Here is a 27714-nt window from a genome sequence, read left to right on the forward strand (position 1 = left end):
TTAGAAGGCCAACAAAGCAACTATGGAGCATGGTAAAAAAAAAAACAAAAACAAAACGCCACATTTAAGTTAATGGAGGGAGGGAAATGGTGCCTTTACACAAATATTTTGTAGATTTAGAACCTTGATTCCACAGTTATAAGAAAAATTAGGAAAAAGAAAATTTGTAGTAAATTCTTGATTTTTCATATAAGTAGGAAAATTCAGTACAACACGCCTCCACATGACATAAAACAGAAGACATAGTGATCAACGCAAGCCATCACCTCCTGAAGATAAGACTAGGAACTTAAGTAATCACCAGTTTTGTATAGTGATTGTCCTTTCTGCATACTTTCACACTGGAAAACATAATCTAGTCTTCAGAATGCTTTAAAGACAGTAAGAAAATTCAGTTGTGGTTTTTTTTTTTCGCCCCATGTCGATGAATTTCTTCTCTATCAACTCCAGAGCCAATCTTTATATTTTTAAATTCACATACACGCATGGATCTGTGTCAACCATAACCGCTTCATAACACCTTCTAAACTGTATTTCCAGCTTTGACCATCACCTCTTGATATTTGCTCTCCCTCACTTCTTACTACTCACTGCTAATTCTTCTGTCACTTTGGCTTTTCCATGAGCAATCTTCCAGCAGGTTTAACTTTTCACCTCCTATAATATTCTCACCAAAAGTTCATTTTTAAGCTATTCCACCTCTTCATCAAGTATTTCCCTGATTAGCCATAGCCCAACAGTGAGATGCTCCAGTGGAGCAGTATTCCTCTAATACTTAGGATGAAAACCCTCTATGAGCAGTTCTTCAGAACATTTCACAGAAGCATATGCACAGGTCACCTGAATCACTTATTCCAAATTTACTACAACTTAATTGTATGTCTCATTAAGTTTCAAATGTCCAATCATTTTCTGATACTATGTTTTTCTCCGTAAGTATGTAAGTTTACTTTCTTGACTGTATTTCTCCTGCTTTAAATCTGTTCTAAACTACCTTATTTTTATTTAGAAGTCTCAATACTTTAGAAGGCACAAAGACTCATATTTCCATTTAGTCACTGAGTCTTTGTGAGTGGGTTTTAATTAAAAAAAATAAAATAGTATTAGTTTGGTAACGACCCCTTTCTTCATCCAATTTTCTACCAGTTCTAGACCAGAGAGGGTCTGAAGTGAAGGCAAAAGTACAAACACATGAACCTACTGCTTTGGGAAGAACCATAACATCCTTGCTGTGATCACCATACATATTCTACATTTGTCCCACGTTTTAGCACTGTGCTGTAAGCAAGCATCCCATTACATCATTCAGTACTTTTTAAAAAATAAAGAATAGCATAAGAAGTTCTGTGATGTCTAGAAGGCAAATGTTGACATTTGATTGAGACCAGCTTCTCAAAAATCAGAAGCTTGAACTGAAGTTTACTCCACAGACTATGGGTCTTAAATAGGCTCTTCCATATGGAATCTCGCGTGTCTGCCTGCAGCCGAGTCTTTGTCCCCTGTGTAGACACCTGTGTTTGCAACTTGTGAGAGTTTAAATATTTTGATAACTTTTCCCATTTTAAAAATCTTCTTAGCATCAGTCAGGTGTTACCCTACTGTACTCATTCCTAAACTTTCCTTCTTTGATTATTTCTGTACTTCCTGGAGCTTTCAAATGCTTCTTTACCTTGGTGATGGTCCAGAAGAGGGGATATTTAATATTACACTTTATCAATCCATTAGGCATTCTATGAGATAAAGTAATTTCTGTTTTCAAAACTTATGTTAAAGTTCTCCTCCCAGCTGCCAGCACCCAGAGCCAACAAATTGTGTTCAGCGTAGGAAACATTGCTAATTCATAAAGATGTAAATTCATTGATGTAAATTGACTTGCTTAGAATATTTTTTTCTTGGATTTTGTTGTTGTTTTAAGCCATAGTATTCACTGTGAATGACATGCACACTAAATGCGAGTTTAAATATACATTAAAAATAACTACACTAAGCGTTAGGAAATATTAACTGCAAAATTCACTGTTTCAGTTTAAGCACATGCCTGAGATACAATTTACCTGAACCCTTAAAAATTAGCTAACAGCAGTATACAATACAAATATAATGTACATTTTTTAATTCTCAGCTGTCTTACAAAATACAGCACATACAAAGTATAATATTTCCTTGGTCACAGCCACATCTTCTGTGAAGACTTAGCTACTGCCTTTCAGTCTACTCTGTTCTCCTTACAGATGATAATTAATAGCTAGATTATGACAAAAGGAAATAATTCATTGCACTGTTCCAATTATGTGAATTAATTTTCATGTTAATATTATTTTGTTTTGAATATAGATGAGAAAGAACATAAGAAAAACAGTTCTGAAATTATTCTGATGCACCAATTCAGGAATTTTGAGGAGGAAAGGATCCATAGGTCAAAACCTGACCAGAATCTACCTCCGTAACAGGTTTAGTTGCAGATGATCTTCATGCCAAAGATAAATCTGCACATTAAATACGATAGGCACATACTTGTCATTCTACAAAAAATTATAAACCCAAAGTTGAAATTCTTAACCTAAAACTTTTAAAGATCTAACAGAGACAACCAACAGACTAAGTCTTGGGCCTTTCAAGTAGTTTACTTGGCTTTAGGTGATGCCATTTGAAAAAATAGACATTTGGAAACTGAAACTAATTTATTTCCATCTCTGACCACTTCCTTCACTGTAGACAGTTGACAACACAACACAGCCTTGCAGTGACAGTTGCAGCTTTGGGGTGCTGGTCACACAGTATGTGGGGTAGCCATGGGTTACCTGTTTGGAGATTTCTTTGGCCTGTTTCTGCAAGTCTTCTACAGAATTTCATGCATTTCTTTCATGGAGCAATGGGGAAGAAAGACTTTATTAGCTAATCTCTACATGGAAGTAAAGTATTTTACACCGACCCTCCACGGCATGTGCTATTATCACTGTTCATAAACTTCACTGCCTGCTGACTTTAACAAAAGAGCACCAGCCTCATGAAGCAGCATACCAAATTAAATCGTGTCAGAAACCCAAAGAAGAAAGCATTTGTATCTGCAATGCAAAAGATCTGCTGGTATTTTTGGTTCCATTATGGCATCTAAAGGTCAGACAGTTCTCCCACTGCGCAGTTTTCTAGGACTGTCCATCTCACTGCAGAACAGCAAACACTATCTCCATTCTGCCTCCCCAGAGCTTTATCAGATAAGTTCTTGTGGAACTGGAGAAAAATGACATTTGGAATATTGAACATTGTTTTTCCTAAGCATTCCTGCATAAGCTGGATACAGTAATTACTAAAATTCAAAAACTGTTCTAAAAAAACCTGTTATTGTGCTACTTACTGAAAATTGATGTTTCTTCTGAATCAACTATACACACTGTCAGTCAGTGAAATGACAGCCAGCTATCTCATAAAACCCAACCAAATTCTGGTTTTGTTTTTACTTAGAATCCCCATTTCAGTAATAATGGATAAAATTAATTTACCACTATAGAACCCATTTCCTTTTTGTTTAATTCTTTTTTCAACAAGACCTGTAGTGGAAAAAACGTATCATGTTCAAGTTATGAATGGAAGATTACATTGTAATATTAAATTATGCTTGACAGTATTTTTGTTTCAAACAGCTAAAGAGATGATACAATCCCAAAAGTAGCCCTTTACTTGGGCAGCTCTTGTCGACTAAGTGTTAAAGGCATTTGCCATTCTAACGGGATAAAAACTAACACCTGGAAGTGTTATCTACTCAGGCCTTTTAGCAAATTTGTTAACACTTTTAGGTCTATTACTCCACCTTTCTCTTGGTGTGAACTGGTATCAATTATTTAGCCAATTTTATTATGTTATTAAAATACCTGCTGATTAAATGTGAACTAAAGTGTCATTTTAGAGCACAGCTCTTTATTTATACTATTTTACATTTATTCAAACAGGTATAGAAAGTGGACCTGATTAATTACACGAGCAACTGAGAAATATTCCACCAACAGAGACACTCGCTGTTGTTTAAAGGGATCTTTAACACCGCTCTGGTGTCACACTAATAGCACAAAAGATGATTTTGAAATACAGCATAGCCGTTTCAAAGAACATTCAGTTTTGCGGGGCCAACTGTAATAAAGGCAGTGAACTAAAGTGCTGTAGAACAAGCCTCAGCTTTATTCCACCAACCAACATATTTCTGTGTAAAATATGAGACCTGCTATAATAGTTACAACTTTTCTTTTTTGCAATTGGAACAATTTAAATGTGAACATGGGACACACAAGTGGACACTGACCGCTACAGTGTTTATTTCTTTCCCAGTAAGGTAAGAAAGAACCTTTTAATAGTTTAATTTTGTGAGTATTAAACAACTAGTGTGAAAAACAAGCTGCATGTAAACTATTTCTACTGCCTCTGCTTCAATGACTAGCTGAGGCAACCTGTTATAGGAGGTGTTAATTGGCAATAGGAGTACAAGTCAGAAGCATGTTCCCCATCGTCCTAACCCAGCAAGGCTAGGTCATTAAAGTGGAAATGAATTCTTTCATGCTGACTTAACCCTTTCAGTACGTGTTTTCATCTGTTATGTCTAAAGACAATTGAGAAATATTAACTAAAAAACCCCACATAACAGAAAAAAAAATTGCACTAGTTTTGAATTTAAACAAGTATTTATCCCCACTTTTTTTTTCCACTTCCCTTCTTTACCTCCTCCAAAACACATGTTTAATTTAATCATGGCATTTATTATGTAGTTGGGGGGAGAGAAGGGCAACTGGGGTATAAATACAATGACAACCATTGTAAAATAATAATTCGTCCTATTACAGGATGTGTGGAAAGATTAGGCATTTAAAGTCAGCTTAAAGCTACGATTTTGTGGAAATGTGGGCATATGGCTTGGTCTGAGGGAAAAAACATTACACAATACTACCTGCAGGGAGGGCACAAACTCGAGCAAGCGTGCAGAGGAGGCAGAGCTATTAGTGATAATAAAAAGACCTTAGAAGTTCACCAGAATACCACTGCTCTTCTCTACTTACCCTCTGTCAGTAAACAATATAACCTGACGATATATTGACAGAAAAGAATAGAAGTTTTCTTCAATCAGCATAGTGCGTTTGTTTGTTTTTTTACACACTGCTAAGCCTAAAAAATATGAACAAAAATGTGATTGGGGAACAATTTTTCCTGTATTGAGACGATACCTTCACAGAAAATACCAACTCGTATTCCATGAGTGGAAGTGGCAAAGGGACTAAGCCGTATTCTCAGACCTCAATGGTTCTAGCAAGATTGCCATGAAAACCAGAGGCCACGTATTATATTGCATTTTCTGCAGTACAGGAAGTCAACACCATCAGTTGTGACAAAGAAAATGATCCAGTTCATAAAAAAATTGAAAAAAATAGAGTTCATAGGAAGAGAAAAATACATTACTTTGCACTGTGAATCACACACTAATTAGTAGCAATTTGAAATTTTATTGCAGTTTTCAAACTAGTACACACACAATTTTACAGTTAGTTCCACATCGACAGGATTATATTTTGAAGAGAGCATTATGTCTAAACAGTTTGTATGTTTAGGCCCATTTTTATACCAATTATAATCAAGCTCACATAACAGAACACAAAATACCATAAGCCTCAACAAACAGCCTAGATTTCTGAAAGGATCACATTGTCTTGTTACACCATATGTCAGATGAAATAAAAATTGTGGTAATATGTTTAGTCTCATAGACAGTCTCATAGACTCAAAAATGGCGTAGGGATACTACAGAAGTACTATGGGACTAATTGCTACTTTAAATTAAAAATATCTGCAAAAAACAACCCCACCTCACTATGTTTTACAAAATCCTGTCTCCTAAGAAAAAGCTTATCCAGGTTCACATTTACAACAGAACTTAAATTACATTACTCATTTACAGCAGATCCATAAACAGCACTATAGATGGACTTGAAATCTATAATGTTTCCCAACTCCCCTCCTCTTCAAAAACAAAAATTACAGAACACTGTACAGCTTTGAACAGTTGGTTAAATGAGTTAGGATCACCAGTTGTAAACACCTCCTCAGTGCACAGCCAAAACTTTACTGCTTACCCTTTCTGTTTGGTTGGTTTTTTAAATAAGCAGAACTTCAAACAAAAATAATCTCTAGTTCACTGGGACACTCCAGAGAACTTGGCCAGAATTTTAGTTAAAGAAAAAAAGCAAGCAAGGAAGCTACCAACAAAATCTGGCTTATGTTTCTATCCTATCCATCTATCTTCTATGACTGTTTCATGGAAGAGGTATAGTAATCCACCAACATGGGCATGCAGGGTCTCCCATATACCTGTAGAAAGTAATGTGTTTTGTTCATCTAATTGCCTCAGATGATTAAAATTTTAAAGGGTCTTCTACAAAAACAGCACTCCTGTTTCCCAATACTACCATTGCAAATATTTTTTAAGACTGAGGCTTAAATCTTACTGAGGAAAAAAAAAAATTAACAGGATCTGGTATCAAATGATACTAGCTGAAGTTACTTTGAGGTCAGATAAGCTTAATTTTACTACAATGTACTTTACAGAAAGTCATTCTACTTAGTCTAATTTTTATTAGAAATAAATATTACCCAATATTAACATGCATTCGTGATATAGTTATTTACACATAGCACCTTGATGCAATTTGCAATAGGCAGACTTCCTGCAATGTTCTGAACACAGCTGTTGCATGAAATAGCTGCTTAACTGTAAACCTTCCTTGTTCTAGTGTTTCCACTCCCTTTAGCCCATATGATCTACAAATACACACAAAAAAGCAAGGGGAAGTATGCTGCACCTCTGCAGTTAATATTCCTTATTACTAAGCATAAGGACAATTTGGACTAGATGAACTTTAAAGGTCTCTTCCAACCCAAACAATTCTACGATTCTATGACAACATTATGATCAGTGAAAAGCCATAAGATGAGGGACAGAAAATAAATCCTCAGTAACATCATATGTGGTTTTGGAAAGAACTACTATTTTTCACAACCTCAAGCTACTGGGAAAACAGAAAAATCAAAAAAATACAAAGGTCACTTTTACTCCAGAATAAACCAGGACTAACCTGTTACATGTCCCTATCACCATTACAGAAGGTACTGAGATTTAGAAATGAGAACCTCATGGCAGATAACGAGCCAGCATTTGTAGATTTTGTCTGCCTCCAGAAGTCTTGCTCTGATGTAGATTTCTAATTACCTTATTCTAGACACAGTTCTGCCAAGGGAGCAGGGCAGCCCTCAGCGGGTGCTGGCTGAGCTCACCCTACAGGACACTCCATGCAGAAGAGCAGTTTAAAGGGATTTACTCAATGCGTAAAAGAACACATTGGGTTCTCTACAACTACAGGCTGCCTGTTGTGAAGAGCTGGTCCTCTGAACACAGGCAGGTCAACTGGGAGACTCAGTAGCAACATGTAGGAAGGCTAGTTGTTTGTAACACTTGGAAAAAAAACAAACCGAACACAAACAAACAAACAAAACCACCAAAACAAACCAACCCCACCACCATTAATACAAGAATACTTCAAGCTTCCAGGAAAAAAACAGAAACAAATAACAAAAGAAAACACACAAATGCCACAAAGAGGACTCTTCTACACCACAGCAAGAAAAAGAAGGCCTTGTTCAGAAGTGCTGCATAGTATTATAATATTGCAACTTAATATTCAATAGCATGGGATTTCAGCAAGAAGAAACCATTTCTAAGATAAATAAACCGATCACTGTAAAGGGTTTGTTTCCTGCTTACAGAAAGGAAACATTACAAGTGAACAGCTGCAATGCAAAAGCACAAAGATGTCTGCTCCCGTTGAGTCTTTTTTTCCTGTTCTCTCTCATTATGGCTAGACTCATTCCTTGCCCAAGCTCCTTCGTCTCTTCTAAGGAAAGTCGACTGGACTACACTAGCAATTAAATTCAGGAAAGAGAAGCTAATTGCCTAATTATTAGAAATAAGGAAGTTTAAGATCTGAGGTCAAGAAGAGGCAGCTAAAAACAGTCTCCAGAGTTTATAGGAAAATAGCAGATCAGAAGACACTGATAATGCTCAGGCACAACCCACTGGTGTTATTTTTAGTTTTATGTTTATTTGTGATTAATATGTGAGGTATGACTTTAGTGCAGTCCATCACACTTTAAGGCAGCTTTTATACCACAAAGTACACACTGTGTTGTAGCTACAATCATATGACTGTTCCTAAATCAATTCCAGCGTGTTTCTACTTCTCCCATGAGCACTTTTGGATATATGTCACATTACAACCATTCAACCTTGTTTCAAATGTGGGGAAACTACAGCCAGCCTTTAGCAATCCCCAACAACTGTCAAATAAACCCAGACTACCCACAAAATTCTCACCTTCCCCAGGGTAACCAGACCCAAGCCACACCAGTACCCTAAATTTGATATGAAGCTTTTGGTTGAACAGCCCTGTATTAAAACACTAACCAAGGCACTAAAACACTCACTCCAGTCAATGAAAGAAAACCAGCACAGTTTACTATATGGGAGGTGCTTTTTTTCCTCCTTAAAACAAAATAATATATTTTGGATACATAAACTGACACTGAGACTTCCTACAGGTGATAATATAGGCAATGAAGTCTTTTGAACTTTTTATGGGAGTTGATGTTGGATATTTTTAATGGACGAAAAAAAGTTTGTCACAGAGAAAATTTTTCCACTCTTTAAATGAATTTATAGCTTCGGGGCGGGGGGGAAGTAGAGCGGGAGTAACCCACCCAAATGGTACACCATCTCTATTTATTGGGCAGGATATTGGAATTCTAGACATACTAGCACTCTTAGTACTTGATAAATTTGCTGGAAAATGTCTTAGAAGCAATAGTACAGAAAGAATGCACAATTTTAGGAGCTATAATTCAGATTTATTCCCCTGGCAGAATATTCTCAAAAGGAGTACCTGAAGTTTCAAATACATGTGAGAAGCAAACAATAGTGTATCACCACAATTCAAACCACATAAAGCACATGCACCCATGAGACATAGGAAGGAAAAAGTCACACAGGTGCAACAGCTACCAAAATACCCAGACACTCTACAACTTTCCAAACGAAAATGCACTTCATTAAAGACAGCATATTTGCATCATTCAAACTAAAAACCAAGCTGTTTCAAGAATCAATTAACCAAAACAATTTTCAATAAGATATTAAATTTCTGGGCTTTTTCTTTTAAGGGGGAAGGGATTGGTGTGTTTGTTTACGTGTTGTGGTTTTGTTTTTTGCTTGTTAGGGAATCTTAGCATGCAGATCAGCCAGCTAGAATGTGTAATTTACTTCAAGAGACAAATCAGCTTAATGAAGTAACTCAAGGAAATTTGTATTTGATTGTTAATGTCAAATTATCTACACCGAGCATGATCCCTCCTTTGCCCGACAGATCATCAACTCTTATTCTCAAGCCCTGCAGAATCCTGAGTCAGTAGTGTTCTTTTCTAATAACCATCCTGGCTAGATCAGCAGATGAAACAGAACTTTAGATCAGCAGCAGGTCTCTCAAGTTCCCACAGTGCCATAGATTTACTAAATGGGATCAGCATGTTCTAAAAAACCATGATAATATGAGGGGAAAAAGGTTCCACAGCATCAAGCAGTGCAATGCTTGAAACCTTATAATCAAAGTGACAGTTTTCAAGTGCCATTTACAATGCCCTAATCTGGAAAAATCCCAGCTAACCCATCTGATCAACTATTTCACAGATGGAAGCACTTGATGGCTAATTGGCAAGTCCATTATTCCAATAAAATAGCTAGCTGCATTTCTATTTCTATATTCCAAGTCAAGGTGTAAACACTCCTTATAAGACACAGGTCACTTTTCTGTCTCTCCCTCCCCTCCCATTTGGGTTTTCTCCCTTCCCCTCTGCCATCAAATATGTTAATTCAGAAATACAGAATCAGTTTTATTCTCCATTTATTGTACTACAATAGTTGTCTGCACCAACAGAGCAATGTAAATTAATATTTTTTTTAATTCATCAAGTAATGAAAATTTCAACAGTATTTTTGAAAAGTGTCATTATTTCACTGCTTCCTGTCACATCTGGATTTGGAAAAATAGACAGGGTACGTTATCATGGACAAAACTTGTATAGCTTGGATTATTGTTCTGAAGTGTTGGGAGAAGGAGAACTTGCCTAAAAATGCAGTTAATCTGCTCACACTCCCAAAACAGTATCCAGTAGGATTGTCTAGTAGAGGCATATGTGGAACTGATTTCACTAGCAAACCATGGTTCAGCATACAAAATGAAGAGGAGTGTTGCTCCAAATTCCTGCCCGCTACATAAGTAGAACGCTTTTACATACCCCACAAAGCCTGTTAGTCTGTCTGCAGCAAATATGCAATGCAAAGTGAAGTATTAAATCACTAGCAAAATTCTGTGGTAGGCAGCATTCCAGGGGGTGAATGGGGAGAGACAGAGAATGAACCAGGAAAGCAAAGATAACTAAAAAAACCTCAACACGACAAATGGCAGCAGGAAGAGAGAGGAGACCATACCAGAGAAGGGAAACAAGGGCATTGCCAAAATCTGAATTCCCATGAACTACAGAAGGGAAATTTGTTTGGGATATCACAACACTTAAAAATTTAACTATGCCCTCACAACTTGTTTAAAAACTCCAACAACTCATTCTTCTTATGCTTGTATCACGTGAGCAGAAATTCAAATGCCTACAATACCAGGCTGGTAAGATATGAACAATTTCTGCATGAAGAGATGTTGCAAAGGTGGTCTTATTTATGGTATCAAGTTCAAAAATAAACACAGGTACCTTCCAATACAAAGAACACAAAATTAATGATCAAATTCACTGCCAGAAAGTACTGTAGATGGCTTATGTGATGCCAAAAGCTACCAGATTCTCTTCCCTCCTCTCTTATCCACCTGCTGCCACATGAAGACAGTCCATCTAAGACTAAGAAAGCACAAATGGCTCAAAATTTCTAAGCCACCAGACACTGGAGGGAAAGTTTATTGTTGAAATATCACTTTAAGATGACTTCCTTAAAGATTGGTTTATTAGTTATCTGAAGAAAGGCTTAAGGTTGATGGAATTCAGCAGTGACCACATCTGCACAATTCAACACTGAAGGCAAATCAGACACTTGGTTAACAGGCTGGTAGAGCAAACAGTAAAAGAATCATGAATTTACTGAAAGCAGTTTTCAAGTGGAATACAAGACACTAAAAGACTTTAAGGCATAAAAACATGAGTCCAAATAGCACTTGGGACAAAATATTTGAATTTGGAAATGAAGAAAAACAATCAAAAACCTCAAAGAAGGTAACAATCAGAGGAGGTGGTTTTACTGAGGGGGAAAGAGCTGAGTAACTACTGTTGAAGAAGCTAAGGCAAGCCAATGAGAAAGAATTCCTTGGCAGAGATCAAACAGGAACTATGTTGACCAAGCATTTGCTGTTACTTGAACATTAGTTATAAAGTAAATCAAACAGACTGTTAGCAAACCTCATGCCATGCAGCCATCTTGCTAAACACACCCTTAGCTAAAAGAAAAAAAAAATAATCTCTGAATTGCGTTAAAAAATTACTTTGAAAATGCTTCTCTTTTTCTACAAGACTATACATAGATGACTCTTAAGTCAGCGTGAATGACTCACTCAGATGTTTTTACTATGTTCAACCTTAAAAGCAAAACCTCCACAGACAGAGCAACTGTGATACAGCAATAGGAAAACCAAAAAGCTTTGTACTGTTGTTCAAAACACTCTAGTGCAAACAAATAGTAATCACTTTGTTCACTTTCTAGCAGGACACAAAATGTCCAACGAATACCTGACTTATCTCGTCCATCTCAAAGCCATCTGATTCACTCTGGATTATGTCTCAATCTCAATTATCAACCAAGCAATATTCAAAACAGAAGTGATCTTTGAAGGTCAATTGAAACATTGTATTTTAAGGAAAAAACTATTATTTTTGAAGAGACTTCCTGATGATTCAATAAACCAAAAGACTATAAAAGTAGTCAAGATATCTAGTGCAAGCAGAAACTTGCATAAAGAGCAATTTAGTTTTCTGCCTTTTTTTTAATCCAACACATACTCATCAATTCATTTAATAGACAATTTCATATTTACACAAACACAGAGCAGCTTTGCAGGCCAAAGCTGCCAGAGGAGTTCAGCGAGCTTCTTCTGAATGTTATATTCTATTGTCTGCCACAATTTTTTAGTACGCTTTAAGTTAAAGCTGAGAAATTACGAAAGCAGCAGAGAGAGTTAACTGTAAATTTGAAAAACAGCTTTGATATGCGTCAAGTTCAGAGAGGACTAAGAAGCGAAAGCTTGAGTGATCAGACTGCGCAGATGTTAAAAAAAAAAATGAAGAGTCATGAAGCAGGCTGGCAGCTCGGAGGAACAAGAGAAAGAACTGTTTAAGAAAGTGAAACTAAAAATAACTGAGGGCTGCTTCAAGATTCACTAAGAGAGCGTGAATAGAATTTTAGCTATAAAAAGGAAAAAAATTATGCACCAAAAGTTACAGCTTATTTGGCAAAATAGAGGCTGTAAATCAGCTTAGAATATTTCACCAAATGCTTCCGGATTAAACCACTCCTTCCCTAGTTATACCGGACACAAACACACTACACACAACCAAAAGAAGCTGTGGGTTTAACAAAATCAATAACTCTAGAAGCAAACTTACACACATATCATGAAGCCTAAGACAAACAGAACCAATTCCCTTAGAAAGTCTGGATTCTCGATTTAGAACAAGCCCCAGAGGCAGACAAGGAAGGCAGAAGGCAGCCAGCTGCTGTGGCCAGCCAGGACTGTGAAGGAAACTACATTGGAGCCCTTTTCTTAAGGAAACAATCTTACAAGCCTCAAAGAAGTTCCTAATCATTTTTTTTTCCTGTGTCCACAGAGGTCAGCACAATGTAATAAGATCACCCTGGTTTTATTTTTGAAGACTGCTGGCCACACCAGCTGGCCAAGAGAAAACAGCACGAGGACTTGCTCTGGTGGTAGGAGAAGCCCCACAAGGTGTGCAAGTCTCCCGCTGGAACAGGACACCTGCCAGGGAGGCCTTTTTGCTGTGACTAGAGTTACAGAAGTAAGGACAAGAGCAAACAAGATAAAACACAATAAAATACACATAGAGGTGGCTACAGCAACCTGCAAGTGATAAATTCAACTTGAGTTACTTCCTGAAATGTACACAAACCTCAGTATCTTATGATGCCCATCACAATGTGATCTAAGGACTGAAATATATCATTTATGAGGGGGCAAGTGGGTATGCTCAGCTGTTTTTAACAATCTTCATATTCTGAAGACACATATTATTGGAAATGAATTTTTAAATTTTATTCTGGGTTTCCAAAGCTTTTTGATCAAAACTTTAAAATGTTTGGGCACCAAAGGAAAGGTTTATAAACATTCTGTAAATTCAGTGCCAACCCAAGAGTTCATACTGACAAAAAAAAAACCACAGTCAGGTGGTAACAATGATTTGTACACACTTATCTAGCATCTGTAGAGCCAGAGATTATGACTATCAACTGTTTTTTTATATTGTTTATAAATACAATAAAAGGAATATTCCAGAATTTATTAATATTAAAGAGAAGATATTGTCAAGCTATATACTAACCTGTCCCAGCCCAGGCATACCTCCTCCAAGTCGCAGAAGTCTATCCATATCTCTAGAAAAAAAGAAATAAAGGAAAAACGTTCCCAAGCTCTGAAGTGTTTACTAAATTGCTATCTATATAATTCACCTTCAGTCACTCAGTATGTCAAAAATATTGGTGGTAATTACAACACAACATCAGACTTCCTGTTAATTAACACCACATATTAATTCAAGAAGCTGTCTTCCATGCTAATTAACAGACCTTGTTCTAGTGCTTTGGTTTTGGGTTATCCCCGTACCTGAAGACGGGCATTCTTGTCAAACTTTTCAAAACTTTCCAATCATTCAATTAATTGGGGGATTTTTGTTGCTCAAGAACCACACATACATCCAGGAAGTGCCTAAAACTTATTACATGTACAATCAAGTTTACTCCAATTTGTTCAGAAAGCATCAAGAAAAACGTGAAAGTACGGATTTTAGCATCCTCATTAGTCAGTTCTGTGCTAATTAACTTACAGCTTGTCAGTTATCATCAAAACTACATGTGAAAGACACTGAGCAGATTATGGATCTCTGAATTAGCATCAAAAGCTTTTTGGTTTAGTGAACTCATTATACTAAAAGAAATACTGTAAGGTAAACATTTAATGTGTATATAGGCAGAACACCAGTGACAGTGCAGTCATCTAGAGTCCTATGTGGCATTGCTTTAGTGCAAGATTATTCCAATCAATGCAACTAACTTGTTACTTTAAAACAAACCAAACTTTTCTACCTTGCAACTTTCAAAGGAGCCATCTCCAGGAATAAGAACACTTATGGTGCCCAACTAAAAGAACTAAACTGATGTTTATTTCAACAGTAGAAAGTGAATAAATTGAAGAGAAAAGCAATCTACTGTTTCACTGTAGATATATCTAAGTAAGGGTTCTGTCCCAGCTGCTACAGCTCTTTATCTTGCTTACTTGGCTTTTTTTAACTTTTTGGCTTTATTCAACAAAAATCAGTGATAAAATAAAGAAAAACTACTAAATATTACTTTTTAAACAGCTGTTTTTAGCAAATCAAGCCATTTCCAAAGCTTAGAGAAATCAGTAAATTTTACTAGCTTACTATATTTGAGAAGCAGAATGTAGAAAGTAAAGCATCGGAAACTACGATCACAATTGTTTTCATACAAAAGAACAAAGTCTGTTCAGGTGATAAAAGAGCAGTTGCAAACAGCAAGTAATGGTATTTCCAAAATACATTCATCCTCCAAATGGATGGTACATTACATATAAGAGAATTATATACAGAACTTCAACACTGTATTAGCAATACTAATTCAAGAACCTTCTTTTAAAATTAATTACGCAAAAGACCTTTGAACGAATCATGACAAATAAATCTGCTTTGTATATTAAAAACAAAAAGGTCTTTATGTTGAAGATGAATGCCACCTCATTATTCTTTCTGAAACTTGCTAATATTTTTAATGCCTAGATATTAATAGCTTTTATTTCAGTTTAAGTTGAAAACAAGTATTTTAAGCTTCTTGTTAACACACCAAGAGGCAGCATCTGAACCTACCAGCAGACAAGATTATCTAACTCCCACTTTAATCATGCATGGAATTTCACCCATTTCAAACAACATCTGAGACAGGTGGATCAACATCACCTGCTGTATTTGCCAATTTCACTTTCCTAGTTCAATGCAGTAGTGAGTGATCAACTCCATTTGATTCACTCCCTTGATTTTGTAGAACCTAACTCATAAATACTTTCTTAAAGCCACCTTGGCACTATATGAATTAAGAAGGTGTTCAAAGAGTCAATGATCATGCTTCTCTTTTCAGTCATGGAAACCAAGCTTCTTTACTACAGGTAAAACCTGCATACAAATTGTATATGCTTTTCTATCCTGACCTACAATAAACTCCAAATCTAGTAGTAGGATTTCCACTGAAAGGTTAAGTTGCTGTTTAAAGCTATTATGTAAGCACGTGGTAAATGGCTTCAATAAAACAGTCACGAGTATAAATTAATGCCAACTACATTTCACTTTACCCCTCTTGTGGTAGATACTCCTCCATTGAAACCTACAATGATTCATCTTTTATGACACTAACAAGGGCTGAAAAGTAGCTGAGAATCAGACTTGAGCTACTAAAATTATTATTTAAATCAATCATGATTGTATGTTTATTTTAAGAAACTCTTAGTATCTATAACTGGTAACCATAAAACTGCTTTTTCCTACAATCACAGCAACTTCCATAAGCTGATGAGGTGTATTATGTACATTTAATATTGAATAACACATCTTATATCTATATATTTCACTTTAGCAAGTGAAATGCAATAGCTATTTCTAGTTCATTCATATTTTATTTACATGATTTATTCCAGTTTCTAACCCAATAGAAAAGTACATCATTTATCGAAGCAGATTTTGCTGCATTGAATTTGGATTAGACTAATTAGTTTTACAAACTGATTATTTATCAGCATAACTCTGCAGGTTTTGGAACAACAGAATCTCATTGTCTTACAGAACTGAAGGGATGTAATGTTTCCAACTTAACTATTACAGACCAGTTGCTGAACTGAAGATGTTCAGATTCTCAATACAGTGAGTGGTGTAGAGAGAAAATCTCCACAAACCAGTTTTAGATGCAAATTATTTTGCTAGCTCTGTGGCTTGACTTTGGTTAGAGTTTTGGCAACTGATACTTTACTTTCTTATTTGTAACTGAGTCGTTTTAGCAAGTTATAGTATATTTAGACCTACACATGTTTGTTTACTCTGTATAAACATCTGAAGAATTTAGGTTAGCAATTCAAATTGAAACAAATTTTCATTTCTATTAATCTACTGTGCTCAAATATTGTTACAGCCATAAATCCCATTTATGAAATAATGCTTTTGTAAACCTTAAACCAGCTTGAGCAAAATTTTTAGACCTTAATAAAGATAACTTTAGCATTTACAAATAAAGTAAATATGCATTTCTAACCTGGTACTCAGCAAGAGGTGATTGCAGACCAAAGTCAAGAGCAGCTCCCACTTTATGACTGTAAAGATGATGCCAGCAGGTTTCTTTCCTACAGAAGGAAACAGAAATGAGAAGAGCAGAAAAATCAGTAAAATTTAGAAACAGCAGTACACTTAAAAAATATATATAATCCCTAAAAACAGTATATGCTGTATCTCACCCAAGTATCTGTAACACTGAAAGGAGTTTCCAAGTTTCTCAAAATTACTTGGAAAAGTATTTTAATGTCCCATTTAAGCAACTTACAGCTAATCAATAATTTAAAATGCTGTTAGAAACTGAAATGGTCCTTTATTAGTATTTTAGAAGAATTTTGTGGTAGCTGGGATGACTGAAGCACAAAGGTAAAGAGGAGCCTACAGGTACAGAGAGCTTTCTCATTTATTTCTGGAAGAGCAGTCAGTATGACTGGAGTGGACACAGGGCCTCTAGGTTTGCTTGAATTCAGGTTGAGAAAAGCTACTCCACATTCAGTTTAGGAGTTAAAAGTCATGTCTTCCTCTTCCCCCCAGAGAACACTGCCCACTAGCTGCATCTACTCAGTCATTTGTCATGCAGTGTTTTAAAACAGATCCGTGGCCATTATTTGACAGACTTTTTTTTTAATGTCAAGTGTTAACATAAGGAACAGTGGGGAAGCTGCTGCTGCTGACCAGCTTGACATGGCTTTCTCAGTACTGCCAGGACAGCCATTTCTGCAGCCATGTAGCAAACTGATAGACTAACAAAAGTGTCAGGTTTAATGCTCTTGACTTCTCTGAGAGGATTCACACTGAACCCCAGAAACAGTTGTCTTGGCATAACAGAAAAAGAGGTCTTGAAGAGCTGATTGTTTCTAAAGCTAACACAGACTACAGAAGAAATTCATGCCAAATCATTTTTTCAGCTAAAACTGACCAAAGAATGTCTTGTTTTGTCTGTTTGAAATTTTGGTTGGTTAGGATTTGGTTTTTTTTTTAGTAACTGAGGTCACTTAGAGACCGCTCTGAACCTCATCTCAAGGAAGTACAAAAGCAGAGGAAGATGTGTTAATCCTCCTGGAAAGCTAAAGGAGAAAGAACAAGTCAAGAATTTCTCAGTGTTGGCAGGCTGGGGTGGAACTCCACTAACAAACTGAAAGAAAAGTTGTTACGTTTCTGCCAGCTTTGCACAAGGAAGTGATCCAGGAGAGATCAGATGAGACGGGACCACAACAGCCAGCAGTTATACAGCACAGGCTGCAACAGAACTGCAAGAAGTTCAGAAGAAGCTTGAGACTTTCAACCCAATTCACTTTTAGCCAGCTGGCCCCCACAGGGGTGCTACATTCCATTCCCCACATCCTACACAGATATTAAAGAAACAGATCTCTGTGAGCTTGGTTGGTTCCCTGGGGGAGGTACGCAACATAGTAACCTATAGTTGAAATGTTTTTTCTCCTCTCTGCTGCAAAGTACAAAAGGCTAGTTTTGATTACACACCTGTTTCCCCCCTGCCCCCTATACACACACATATATATGCTTATATATTAAAAAATCACAGAGAAGTAAACAAACAGTTCACAGTAAATCTCACCTCCACTTCTTCCAAAGTCAGTAAAAGTTATTTTGATAAGTTATTTCCTCCTGCCTGCAAGCATTAGCAGTCTCTGTTTAAAGAGAAGCTTTAAGAAAGTGAGTACATGTATCAAATAATACCATATCAGAAAACGGCAGAAGGCCAGTTTTAATCACAATAAACTTGCATTTTGGTGCACTGCAGGATTTGGATAAAATGCACTTATCTTTGTGATCAATGTGGTCATTGATGGCTTAAAAAAAAAAAAAAAGTTAAGTAGCTTCTCTGCTTGTGTATGTCCATGATCAAAACACCTCAAGTAAAAAACCTTGGCCATCAGATGGTATTTTTAAAAAATAAACCTTCATTATTGCAATTTTCTTTTAACTGTCATGACCTCAAAAGGGAAAAGTCTATGAGTTATTAATAATGCCATGGAAGTATACACAGAGCATTTCAAAACTGATCTGAAAACAGAAATGTTTTAAAACCCCATGTCTAGAATTTGCTTATAATACCACTGTTAGATAATTGTAAGAATTGGCAAGAGTTGTCCATCCAGAAAGCCCTGGTTCAACATTCAGTTATTGGTTACTACTTTCAAGTCACTTAAATATTGACTTAAATGCTGACTTTTAATAATGAAAACATTTTTCCTTCAGTAACATAAGGATGGAACTATATAAATGCATTATGCACAAATGTATATATACAAACAGGTATGAACCAAGAGTTACTGTGCTTACAGGTAGCGTGTTTCAGCATGTATTTAGAAATTGACTTGAAACATATTCTTAACTTACTGTATCTCTTTGCATGAGACACAGGAATTTCACACTACAGTGCACTACTTTTATCTCGCATTAACGCTCCACGATGTGATCCCTCAACACAAGAGCGTTCTCCTGGCCTGACAACTTCTGAGTTGGTTAAAAAAAACCAAAACAACAAAAAACCCTCAACATTAGCTTCAACATATATGGGAGAAAAAACACTGGCTATTAGATATTAGACTGCCCTGTTAGTGGAGAGAGTGTCAGGCTAGACTCGGGTGACATTAATTTACGCCACACTTTGTACACTGACTGACTTCATACAAATCTTTGGTAACTCAGTTTCTCCACTTGAGACTACTCATTAAGCTTTGCACAACCACTTCCAGATCTCCTGTTAAGTTCCGCATAGCAGATGGATTAACAATTTTACTAACAGCAACTTAAAAAAAAAAAAGTGGTTTAAGGTTTTTGATGCAACTGTAACAATTTCAGCTTCACTAGAGATGATAAATGGCTACAAAGGTAAATGAGTTGAGGAACTGCATCTTGCAGAGAAACATTATTTCACAGAGAAAAGAACAAAAACTCACTGCAGGTAAAGTCACCAAACACTGAATTAAATGAACTTGACCAGAACAGAGAATTCATATGTAACAATATGTGTGTGTGGGACGTCTAACTTCCTATAGATTTTGTATAAAAGGAGAGGAAAAAAAAAGGTACCATCAATTCTCAGTAATCTGTTCATTAAAGATAAAGATTAACCATGCCACAAACCAGTGCAGTCTCAGTAGTGCAAGTCCAGAGCTACATTACTACTACAACGCTGTACTATTTTGATTCCATAATGTGGCCAGGTCTGTAAACCAGATGTTTCTGGACTGTATAGACCTGAATCTCAACACACCTGAGCTGGCCTAGAAGGCAGGCAGGTGAGCTTCTTAGACTCTGCTTTGTGATTTCCAGAAGCACAGAAAACCTAATTCTACTACATTCGTTGCTGAGCTGGAGTTACTGAAGTAATCCAGACCCAAGCAGACTACTCTAAAGCTACTCTAGTACACCCACACTGAACTTAAAGGTAAGGGAAGATTCATTAACAAATCACACCACCACAGAAATCCACAAAATTAATTTTGATTTTATTCTATAAAGTAATGAGCTTCTCTGGAATCTGCAGAAGGCAGGGGTGGGGGGCAGACACACAATCATTGCAAAACAGTCCCCTACCACCAACTCAAGTAAGCAGTCAACACACAAATTTTCTATTATTCAAGGTATCCTACCTACCTGTCCTTTCCCATCATTCTAGATGTTTGGAGATAGTTGTAGTTACTATTGGTATACACCCCATAATGCCCATCAAGACTGAATAGCTTCTAAGTAAGTTTACAAACCAATTTCTATTTAGGTATTATTTAATGTTAATTTTGAAGTATGCCCTAACTTCTCTGTTTTTTAGCCAAAGATATCAAATTAATATCCTTGATACAGCATGTTTCAACAGTGAATGGAACACAATTTTTCCATTAAGCCACAAGCAAACCTAGCCGCTCAAAGTCACACTATATGAGTCAGAAGCAATTCACTGCAAGACAATTTCTGGATTTCTTCACAAACACAGATCTTTTCCTAACACCCTAACAGATCTTTTCATAACATAAACTCACAAACATTGCTCTTCTCATCAGAATCTTCCAAGTGTATTCCCTATATCTGAGGCATAGAGTATATACCTTGGACTCACAGAGGCTGAAGGCTTTTAAGATTTACACAAACCTGTCAGACGTTTCAGCTTGCCTAGTACCTTACCAGTGACATACAGCTTTCAAATATGTTTGCATAAAAATTTCTGAAGAAAGTCAATCTCGATCCTTGTTGTTTTTCTGGTTTCCTACAGTGCACTGGAAACAAGTACAACTTTAGGAGATTACATCAGCACACACTGAGATTTGTCAACAAGTCTGCAAGTATCTAACTACGTCACTTAAGTATCGTTTTCAGAACAAAGTTAAGTTCGCTGCATACTAGAAACAGCACTGTTAATGCTGATTATAGTTCCTTTTCTACTTAATTTTTATTTATCTTTCCTGGCACGGATTTTATATTTCTTTTCCTTCATGCATCCCAGCCAGTAATTCACCCTTGCTTCCCTCTCGCTCTGAAAGTCCGGCCGGACACCGCTGGGGACTGGCACAACGCTGTGCAACAGAGTTTCAATCCGTGCAGTCCCGACTACGGCTGCTGCTGCCGCAGAACAAACTCGCACTCGAGGCACCACCGGCGAGACTCGGCGTTCCGAGACCCCAGCCAGCGGCTGCAGCGGCGGCTGCTCTCGGCCAGAGAGTAGCCAGGCCCGGCGCGGGTGTGTGGGGCGCCGAGGCTCAGCGGCCCACTCCAGCGGCGGGGCCACCCGCGCCGCTCCCCAGGGCCCCGCTGCCTCCCGCCGCTCGTTTACAGCCGCCCCGGCACCGCCGTTGCCTCAAAGCGCCCAAATTTCCTTTGCGTGCAACCAGCACAAACGCAGGCACCGCCGACCCCAAGGAGCCCACCGTGCTCTCCGTCCGGGCCGGTGCCCCACGGGCAGAAAACCGCCCCCAGGGCCAATGGGGAGAGGAAGGCGCCGCTCCCGTCCCAACCGCCCGCCTCCCTGCCCAACGCTCAGGCCCGTTCCCGTGGGCCCCGGTCCCGCCGTCACGCAGAGGCCGCCCCGCGCCGCAGCGAGTCCCCCAGGGGCCGCGCCAGGCCCCCGGGGATCCCTGCGACGAGGGTGCCGGTCCCGCTGGGCCCTCACCTCCGCGCAAACCCTCCCCGGCCGCGCCACCTCCGCCCGGGCCACCGTGAATCAGCCGGATTTCATTCAAACCGAGTCCGCCCAGGCCTCCGCAAGGACTTCCCGGTTCAAAGGGCACGCGTCTGGGGCTTCCGGTCTCGTAGCCGAGGAAGGGAGGGGGGGGCGAGACCTGGGAGCTATGGCAACGCGGCCCGCCTGGTAACGGCGCGTGCCGCCGGCGGGCCCCGCGCTTGGCGCTCGCGGCCGGCAGCAGCTGCGGCCGTTAAACCATCCTCGTGCGCCGGCCGTTAAACCGTCCTCCTGACCCGGCCGCTGCCTCCGCTGCAGCCGTCGGCCTTCCTCTGAGAGGCGGGGCAAGCAAGGACGCCGCGGCTGTGCCGGCGCTCCCGAGACAGCCAGCCGTAGGAACGGCGCGGTTGAAGGGAGGGTTGTGGCCGACCGAAGCCTCAAGCTACAGAGAGTCTGACGGCCGTAGCGAGAAGGGGCCTGAGAAAGCCCTGAGGCAACGGGATGTTGTGGTGGCACCCGCGTTGTCCGTTGTGCTTGCTGGATTGTACACTAACATCCACAGCTGTCAGTTACTTGGAGCTTTGGAGAGCAGAGACCTCCAGAGGGGCATGGTCTCTGAGTGAAAGTGGCACATGCTGAACCGAAGTGTTTAAACTGCTTTCCTGTGAGGTGCTGTGAGTTAACTTTGCCTGTAGCGCAGAATCAAATAGCAGCCAAATGGCACCTGTGCACAAACAACAATAGCACGGCAGATCCAACGAACATGTCATCAAATCAATAAAGGCCAATCCCTAACATTCTGTGATTCTGTGAATGATTACTGTAATAGGAACAGTACCACATGTACTCCACTCAAAAACAGTATTACAGAAAATAAGAGGATTTAGAGTAATAAGAATGGTCATATATACAAAACCAGCATAAGCAGAAATGGAAAAGAGTGAGGATTTTTGCCATACAAAAAAAGCAATTAGGAGAGAATCAGATAGAATCATGCATGCTGATGAATAATACAAAGAAGCAAACAGGAATTTCTATTATGGTAACACAGGATCAAAAACTTTTAAAATACTACAGGAAAATACGAGGCTGAGGAAATACTTTTTTGGATAGTATGTGAACATGTGGTGGAACTCAGTGCCTCAGGAACGAGTTTTAGCTAAAGCAATACAATTTTTTAAAAGTTCATTTATATTCAGTTGCTGAAATATTCAAAATACTTTAGATAGTATTGGACAAATTAAGCATCTATAAAAGCAATTTATTAGGACTGTGTATGAAGTTTCTGCCATGAATGACTAAGAAGAGGATTATGATTTATTTTTGAAGGCTCCTTTAAGGACTGAGAATGTAGTAGTAGAAGATGGTCAGCATTTCCTACTCACAGACAACTACATGGAAGCAGGTGAAAAGGTACTGTGTTATAAATTATGCTGAAATAACTTCAGATGGATATAGTCACCCCTTCCGTGATACTTCAGCAGACTCAGAAGTCTTAGGTTTTTATAACATGTTGTGTAAAATGAATCAAAATTAATTACTATGATACCTACTATTGTGCCTTTTAAGAAAGGCAGTCTTTTTGAAAAACATCATTATTCCTATAATCATTTCTTCTGTACCTTTTCAGATCCTTACTAGGCTGAGGGAATCACAAAAGTTAAAATTTCCAAATGATTCTTAGAAAGATAAAGGCTTAAAATGTAGTTTATATTGTGGATCAGTCATTTCTTGTTCATGTTGCACATGCAAAACCTATTAGTGCAGTTTATTGCTGCACCCACAGCCAAATTATTCAGAAAAAAAAAAGAGTAAAGATGTATGTGTGTCTGTGCATGTGTGTTTACTATGTATTTTGCCTCATACAAATGAAAATTTGCACCCAGCTTCCAACGGAGTGTTATGGTTTTTCCTGGTTTAACCTGGCAAAACTTGACTCCTACAGTCTTGAGACCATATTTTCAGAGTTTTGCATGTTTTACTACTCTCAAAAGTCATTAAAATAATTATGGAGTCAAAAGGGGTATTTTTTGAGATTACATTAATGAGCTGAAGTATTAATTTGGTGAACTGAAATGCATTATGTATTTTCCTGATTTGTACCATGTTTTTGAGAGCAATCCTTTCATTCCTCCATGTTCACTGAAGTTCTGACACCTTAATGAGAAATACTCCTTGTATTATGATTCTCACTCCACAGTCATGTGTTTTTAAGGAATTCTGCACTTTTTTCAAAAAAACAAAACAAAAAATATTTATGAAAAGTGTGTCTTCCTCTGGGATAATGTGTGTAGTAAGGAAAGCAACACAGTTAGATCTTTGTAATTTACCTATACCTGCTGACTTAAATGAGCTATGTCATTTCAAACCACATGAAGACTTGGCCCTTCTCCTTTGAAATACAAAGTGAAACAGACTTTCATTGTTATTCCTAATTACATTTCAAGTCACAGTATTGACTTTTTAAATATATACATTTATTGAAATTTTATAAATAAATGTAGCTACAGAAGAAGAAAAAAGGAGAAAACAGGAGAAATATTTACATTAGAAAGTATAGTGAATTAATTGGATATATAAAGGCAGTATCATAGTTGGTACTTACGACAGATGGTATTTTATATTTTGATATAAAAAAGATATATTCTTAATCATATATGTCAAAGAAAAGAGACCATATGTTGTTAAACACTTCCAAATTGTCATTTAATCTGAAGGGCACTCTCTTGCATGCTACTGAATCCCTCATTGTTTTGGTCTAATCAGCACTAATCCATAGAAGATTTTTATTTATTGTTTTGCTGTAATGCAGTGCTGAACAAAACTGTTCAAGATTTGCTCCCTTTTTATTACTTGGGTGGGTGTGATAAGTCATAAAATCTTATTTTGATTGGATTCTTACATTCTTCCAGTTTTCCCCATACTGACCTATCCTTGCTTGTAGTAAAGCAACTGACTGGGATCAGACTTGCTAAGAGATCACAGCTTTTTTCCTTACTCCTGGCTTATCTGTGTATGATTTTCCCCAAGTTTGTTGTGATTTGGTTAAAGCAGCAATATTTCTGCAGCCCTGTAATGAATGAATTCAGTTTTACAGAGCTGAGTGACAAAATTGAAGAGTTGTATGTAGAACATGAGGAGTACACAGAGATTGACCACAATTTTCTTGCAAATCATATATATAGACAAACAGAATACTGTTTTTGCTAGGACAGGAGGAAGTCTCCAGGACTTTGTTATAATATTAAAAAAAAAAAAAAAAAAAAAGAGGGAAAAAAAGAAAAATAAGATAGAATTTTGGAAAGCCTGGGGTTACAATACATGATGCACTGTGGATTGGACAAAACATTGGTTGTGAATGGTTGTATTTTCTATGTTTAAGAATATAGAACAGAGCATAGGGAATGAATATACATTGGGGAGTACAAGAGTTGATGTCATCCTTGTGAGGGGCTGACAGAGTCAGAAGAAGCACACTATTGAGTTGTTGTTTTTTTTTTTTTTTCTTAAAACTATGTTTGGTAGTCAAACACTGAAAAAGTAATAGATGAATGGTGGTTTCTTAAACTGCAGCCTTTCACCCTGGGAGTGGACTGGAGCTCTGTCTTGGCAAACCTGTATACGGGAAAATGGTTTCTTCTGTCATATTTGGCAAGCACTCAAAACAGTTAGAAGTGCTTACGATGACCTCTGTGACATCCCCAACAGCTTGTAAAATGCCTGATCAACTCTTTACTGCATGCAGACTAATAACAGGTCTTGTCACAGAAAATGAATAAAATTTTGCAAGATTAGTTAAAGATAGTATATGAGAGTGAGATTACTTTTTTTAGTCTTCTTAACAATTCTACAGTCAGCTGCAGAAGGCTGTTAGAGGTTTGAAAGAAGCTTCATTAATCATGAAGCATATGATTATTGAAAACCTGCAAACAAAACTATTTTCATCTCTTCCAGAACATAGACCTGCCCATTAAAGTATGGCAAGTATAAACCCAGATTAATTTGGGTGAGAAGAATGATAACAATATATTTGGATATAATCCATCCCAGTTTAGAAGGGAGAGCAAACATTCCCTACAGTGAGCCATAATAACCTCCTCCCCACCAAGTGGAGCCAAAAGATCTTGTTTATATTGAAATTTTAAATATTCAGCAGCCAGTACAAGTTTCATATATAGTCCTAAAGGAAACTGGACTTTTGTCTTGTTATGTCTATTTAAAGTGATGGCTGAGTTGTGAGAACTATCTACAAACCATCTGGAGAAGACAAGGCCAAGAAAAAATGAGTCTTACTGGAAATGCTTGTGTTGGGGGTGTCTGTGGAAAATTTTTCTGAGGAAACAGAGAAGTGGGTTTGTGTCCCTGGCAATTGCAAAGGTGCTACTCCGTGAGAGACAGATTATTTAAATAACTTAGTAGAAGACTGTACATTGAGAGAAAGGTGGTATGTGAAGTGGACATACTGTAGGGGTTTTTTTTCTGGATTCCTGTGGGATGGAATGATGTTCCACCTAATTATTTTGCTTTCTTTATTCAGTGGGAGTTTTCCCTCTTATTTGTGATGCAATAAACTTTACACTTCTTTTAGTACTTAAGGTATTTCTGCTGTTGGACTGAAATATTCCTTTACAAAAGTGCTGTGTAACTGGTATAGTGCTTTTCACCAATGTCAGGTAGCGAGAGCCAAGAGATAAAGACAATTTCAGTCACTTCTGTGGCTATGTCTATGTTAGGCAGTAGTACAGACTGGTAGGAAGAAATCTGTAGGGATAAATAGACAACCACACTATATTCCTTTTAGCATTTTTTACTTTGGGTAGGTCTGAGACCAGTTAAGTGAGTGCCCATTTGCAGTGAACTGTATTAAGCATGTTCCTGGTCTGCGGTTTTTCATATGAAAGAATCCACTTCCAGCACTCCCAGAGAGCTTCACAGGACAAAGCAAAGCACCGAAGTGCACCAAAACAGAGAGTTTTGCTTTAAAGACACTCTGGATCCAAACTTAAACATCTTTGTAGATGCATATATGTCATCATTTTTTTGGTGGCAAGAACTAAACCACGGCATGTAAAGAAAACATGGCAGAAAGCTGGAGAAGAATGAAATAAAATTGAAGAAGGTGAAGTCCTCCACATTGCTACACATGGCATCCCAAAGCACTGGGTATATACAATATGTTCCATGGAGAGCCTGAGGGACCTGTAAACTGCTAGATAAAACCCATTCAGTGAATATTTTGATCCTCACAAGAATGTCACTTGGGAAAGGCACATTTTTTACAAGAAACCAGCTGCCAGATGAGACCATTGACCATTGTTAAGATCTTTAAAATAAAGCCAAGTAATGTGAATTGGAGCAGTTAACAGATGGATGAATTACTTGTGATATAAGTGATAACCAAGTCAAAGCAAGGTGAGAAAAGGACTTGACATTGCAAAGAACAGCGGATATTTGCAGGGCTAGTAAAGACTGCTTCCCAAATAAAAGTGTTAGCTAGTGGTGAAAGAACTGGAGTGTATCTAATTAAAAATGCATGCCAAAGCATAAAAAGAGAATACAAGGATAAACAAATGGCAGAGACCAGACTTGTTTTCAATAGATGTAAAATCAATCACAACATGGTGAAAAGGTCCCGCACAAGAGGTTCAGTGTCCTGTATACAATGAAAGCAGCCATTTTGCAAAAAATAGATTGCTTTCAACTCAGCTTGTAAAGATGTGCTAGAGAAAAGCTATCCACAGCTATACTACTGGAGGACATAACGATGGTGACAGCAACAAAAGTAATTATAGTGATTTATTAAAGGGATCATAGGGTTGATACTGTTCTGTAAAAACAGATTTTCTGCTCAACCAGAGCTTTTTCATCTGAAATTGTCTCAC

At 37.8% G+C, this 27714-nt stretch overlaps 1 protein-coding gene across 1 annotated transcript in view; it reads right to left on the minus strand.

The window, feature by feature from the left end:
• PSMD14 (proteasome 26S subunit, non-ATPase 14) overlaps positions 1-22040 on the minus strand; it is a 46891-nt gene extending 24851 nt beyond the window's left edge. Inside the window, exons 1-3 of the mRNA XM_080346842.1 lie at positions 21824-22040; positions 16679-16766; positions 13693-13744 (exon numbers count right to left, since the gene is read on the minus strand). Of these exons, the coding sequence (XP_080202968.1) occupies positions 13693-13740 (48 nt within the window). The 5' untranslated portion in view covers positions 13741-13744; positions 16679-16766; positions 21824-22040. The remainder of the gene's footprint in view (positions 1-13692; positions 13745-16678; positions 16767-21823) is intronic.
• Positions 22041-27714: the final 5674 nt, after the last annotated feature.

This window comes from Nesoenas mayeri, assembly GCF_963082525.1.
Source record: "Nesoenas mayeri genome assembly, chromosome: 6".
NCBI lineage: Eukaryota > Metazoa > Chordata > Aves > Columbiformes > Columbidae > Nesoenas > Nesoenas mayeri.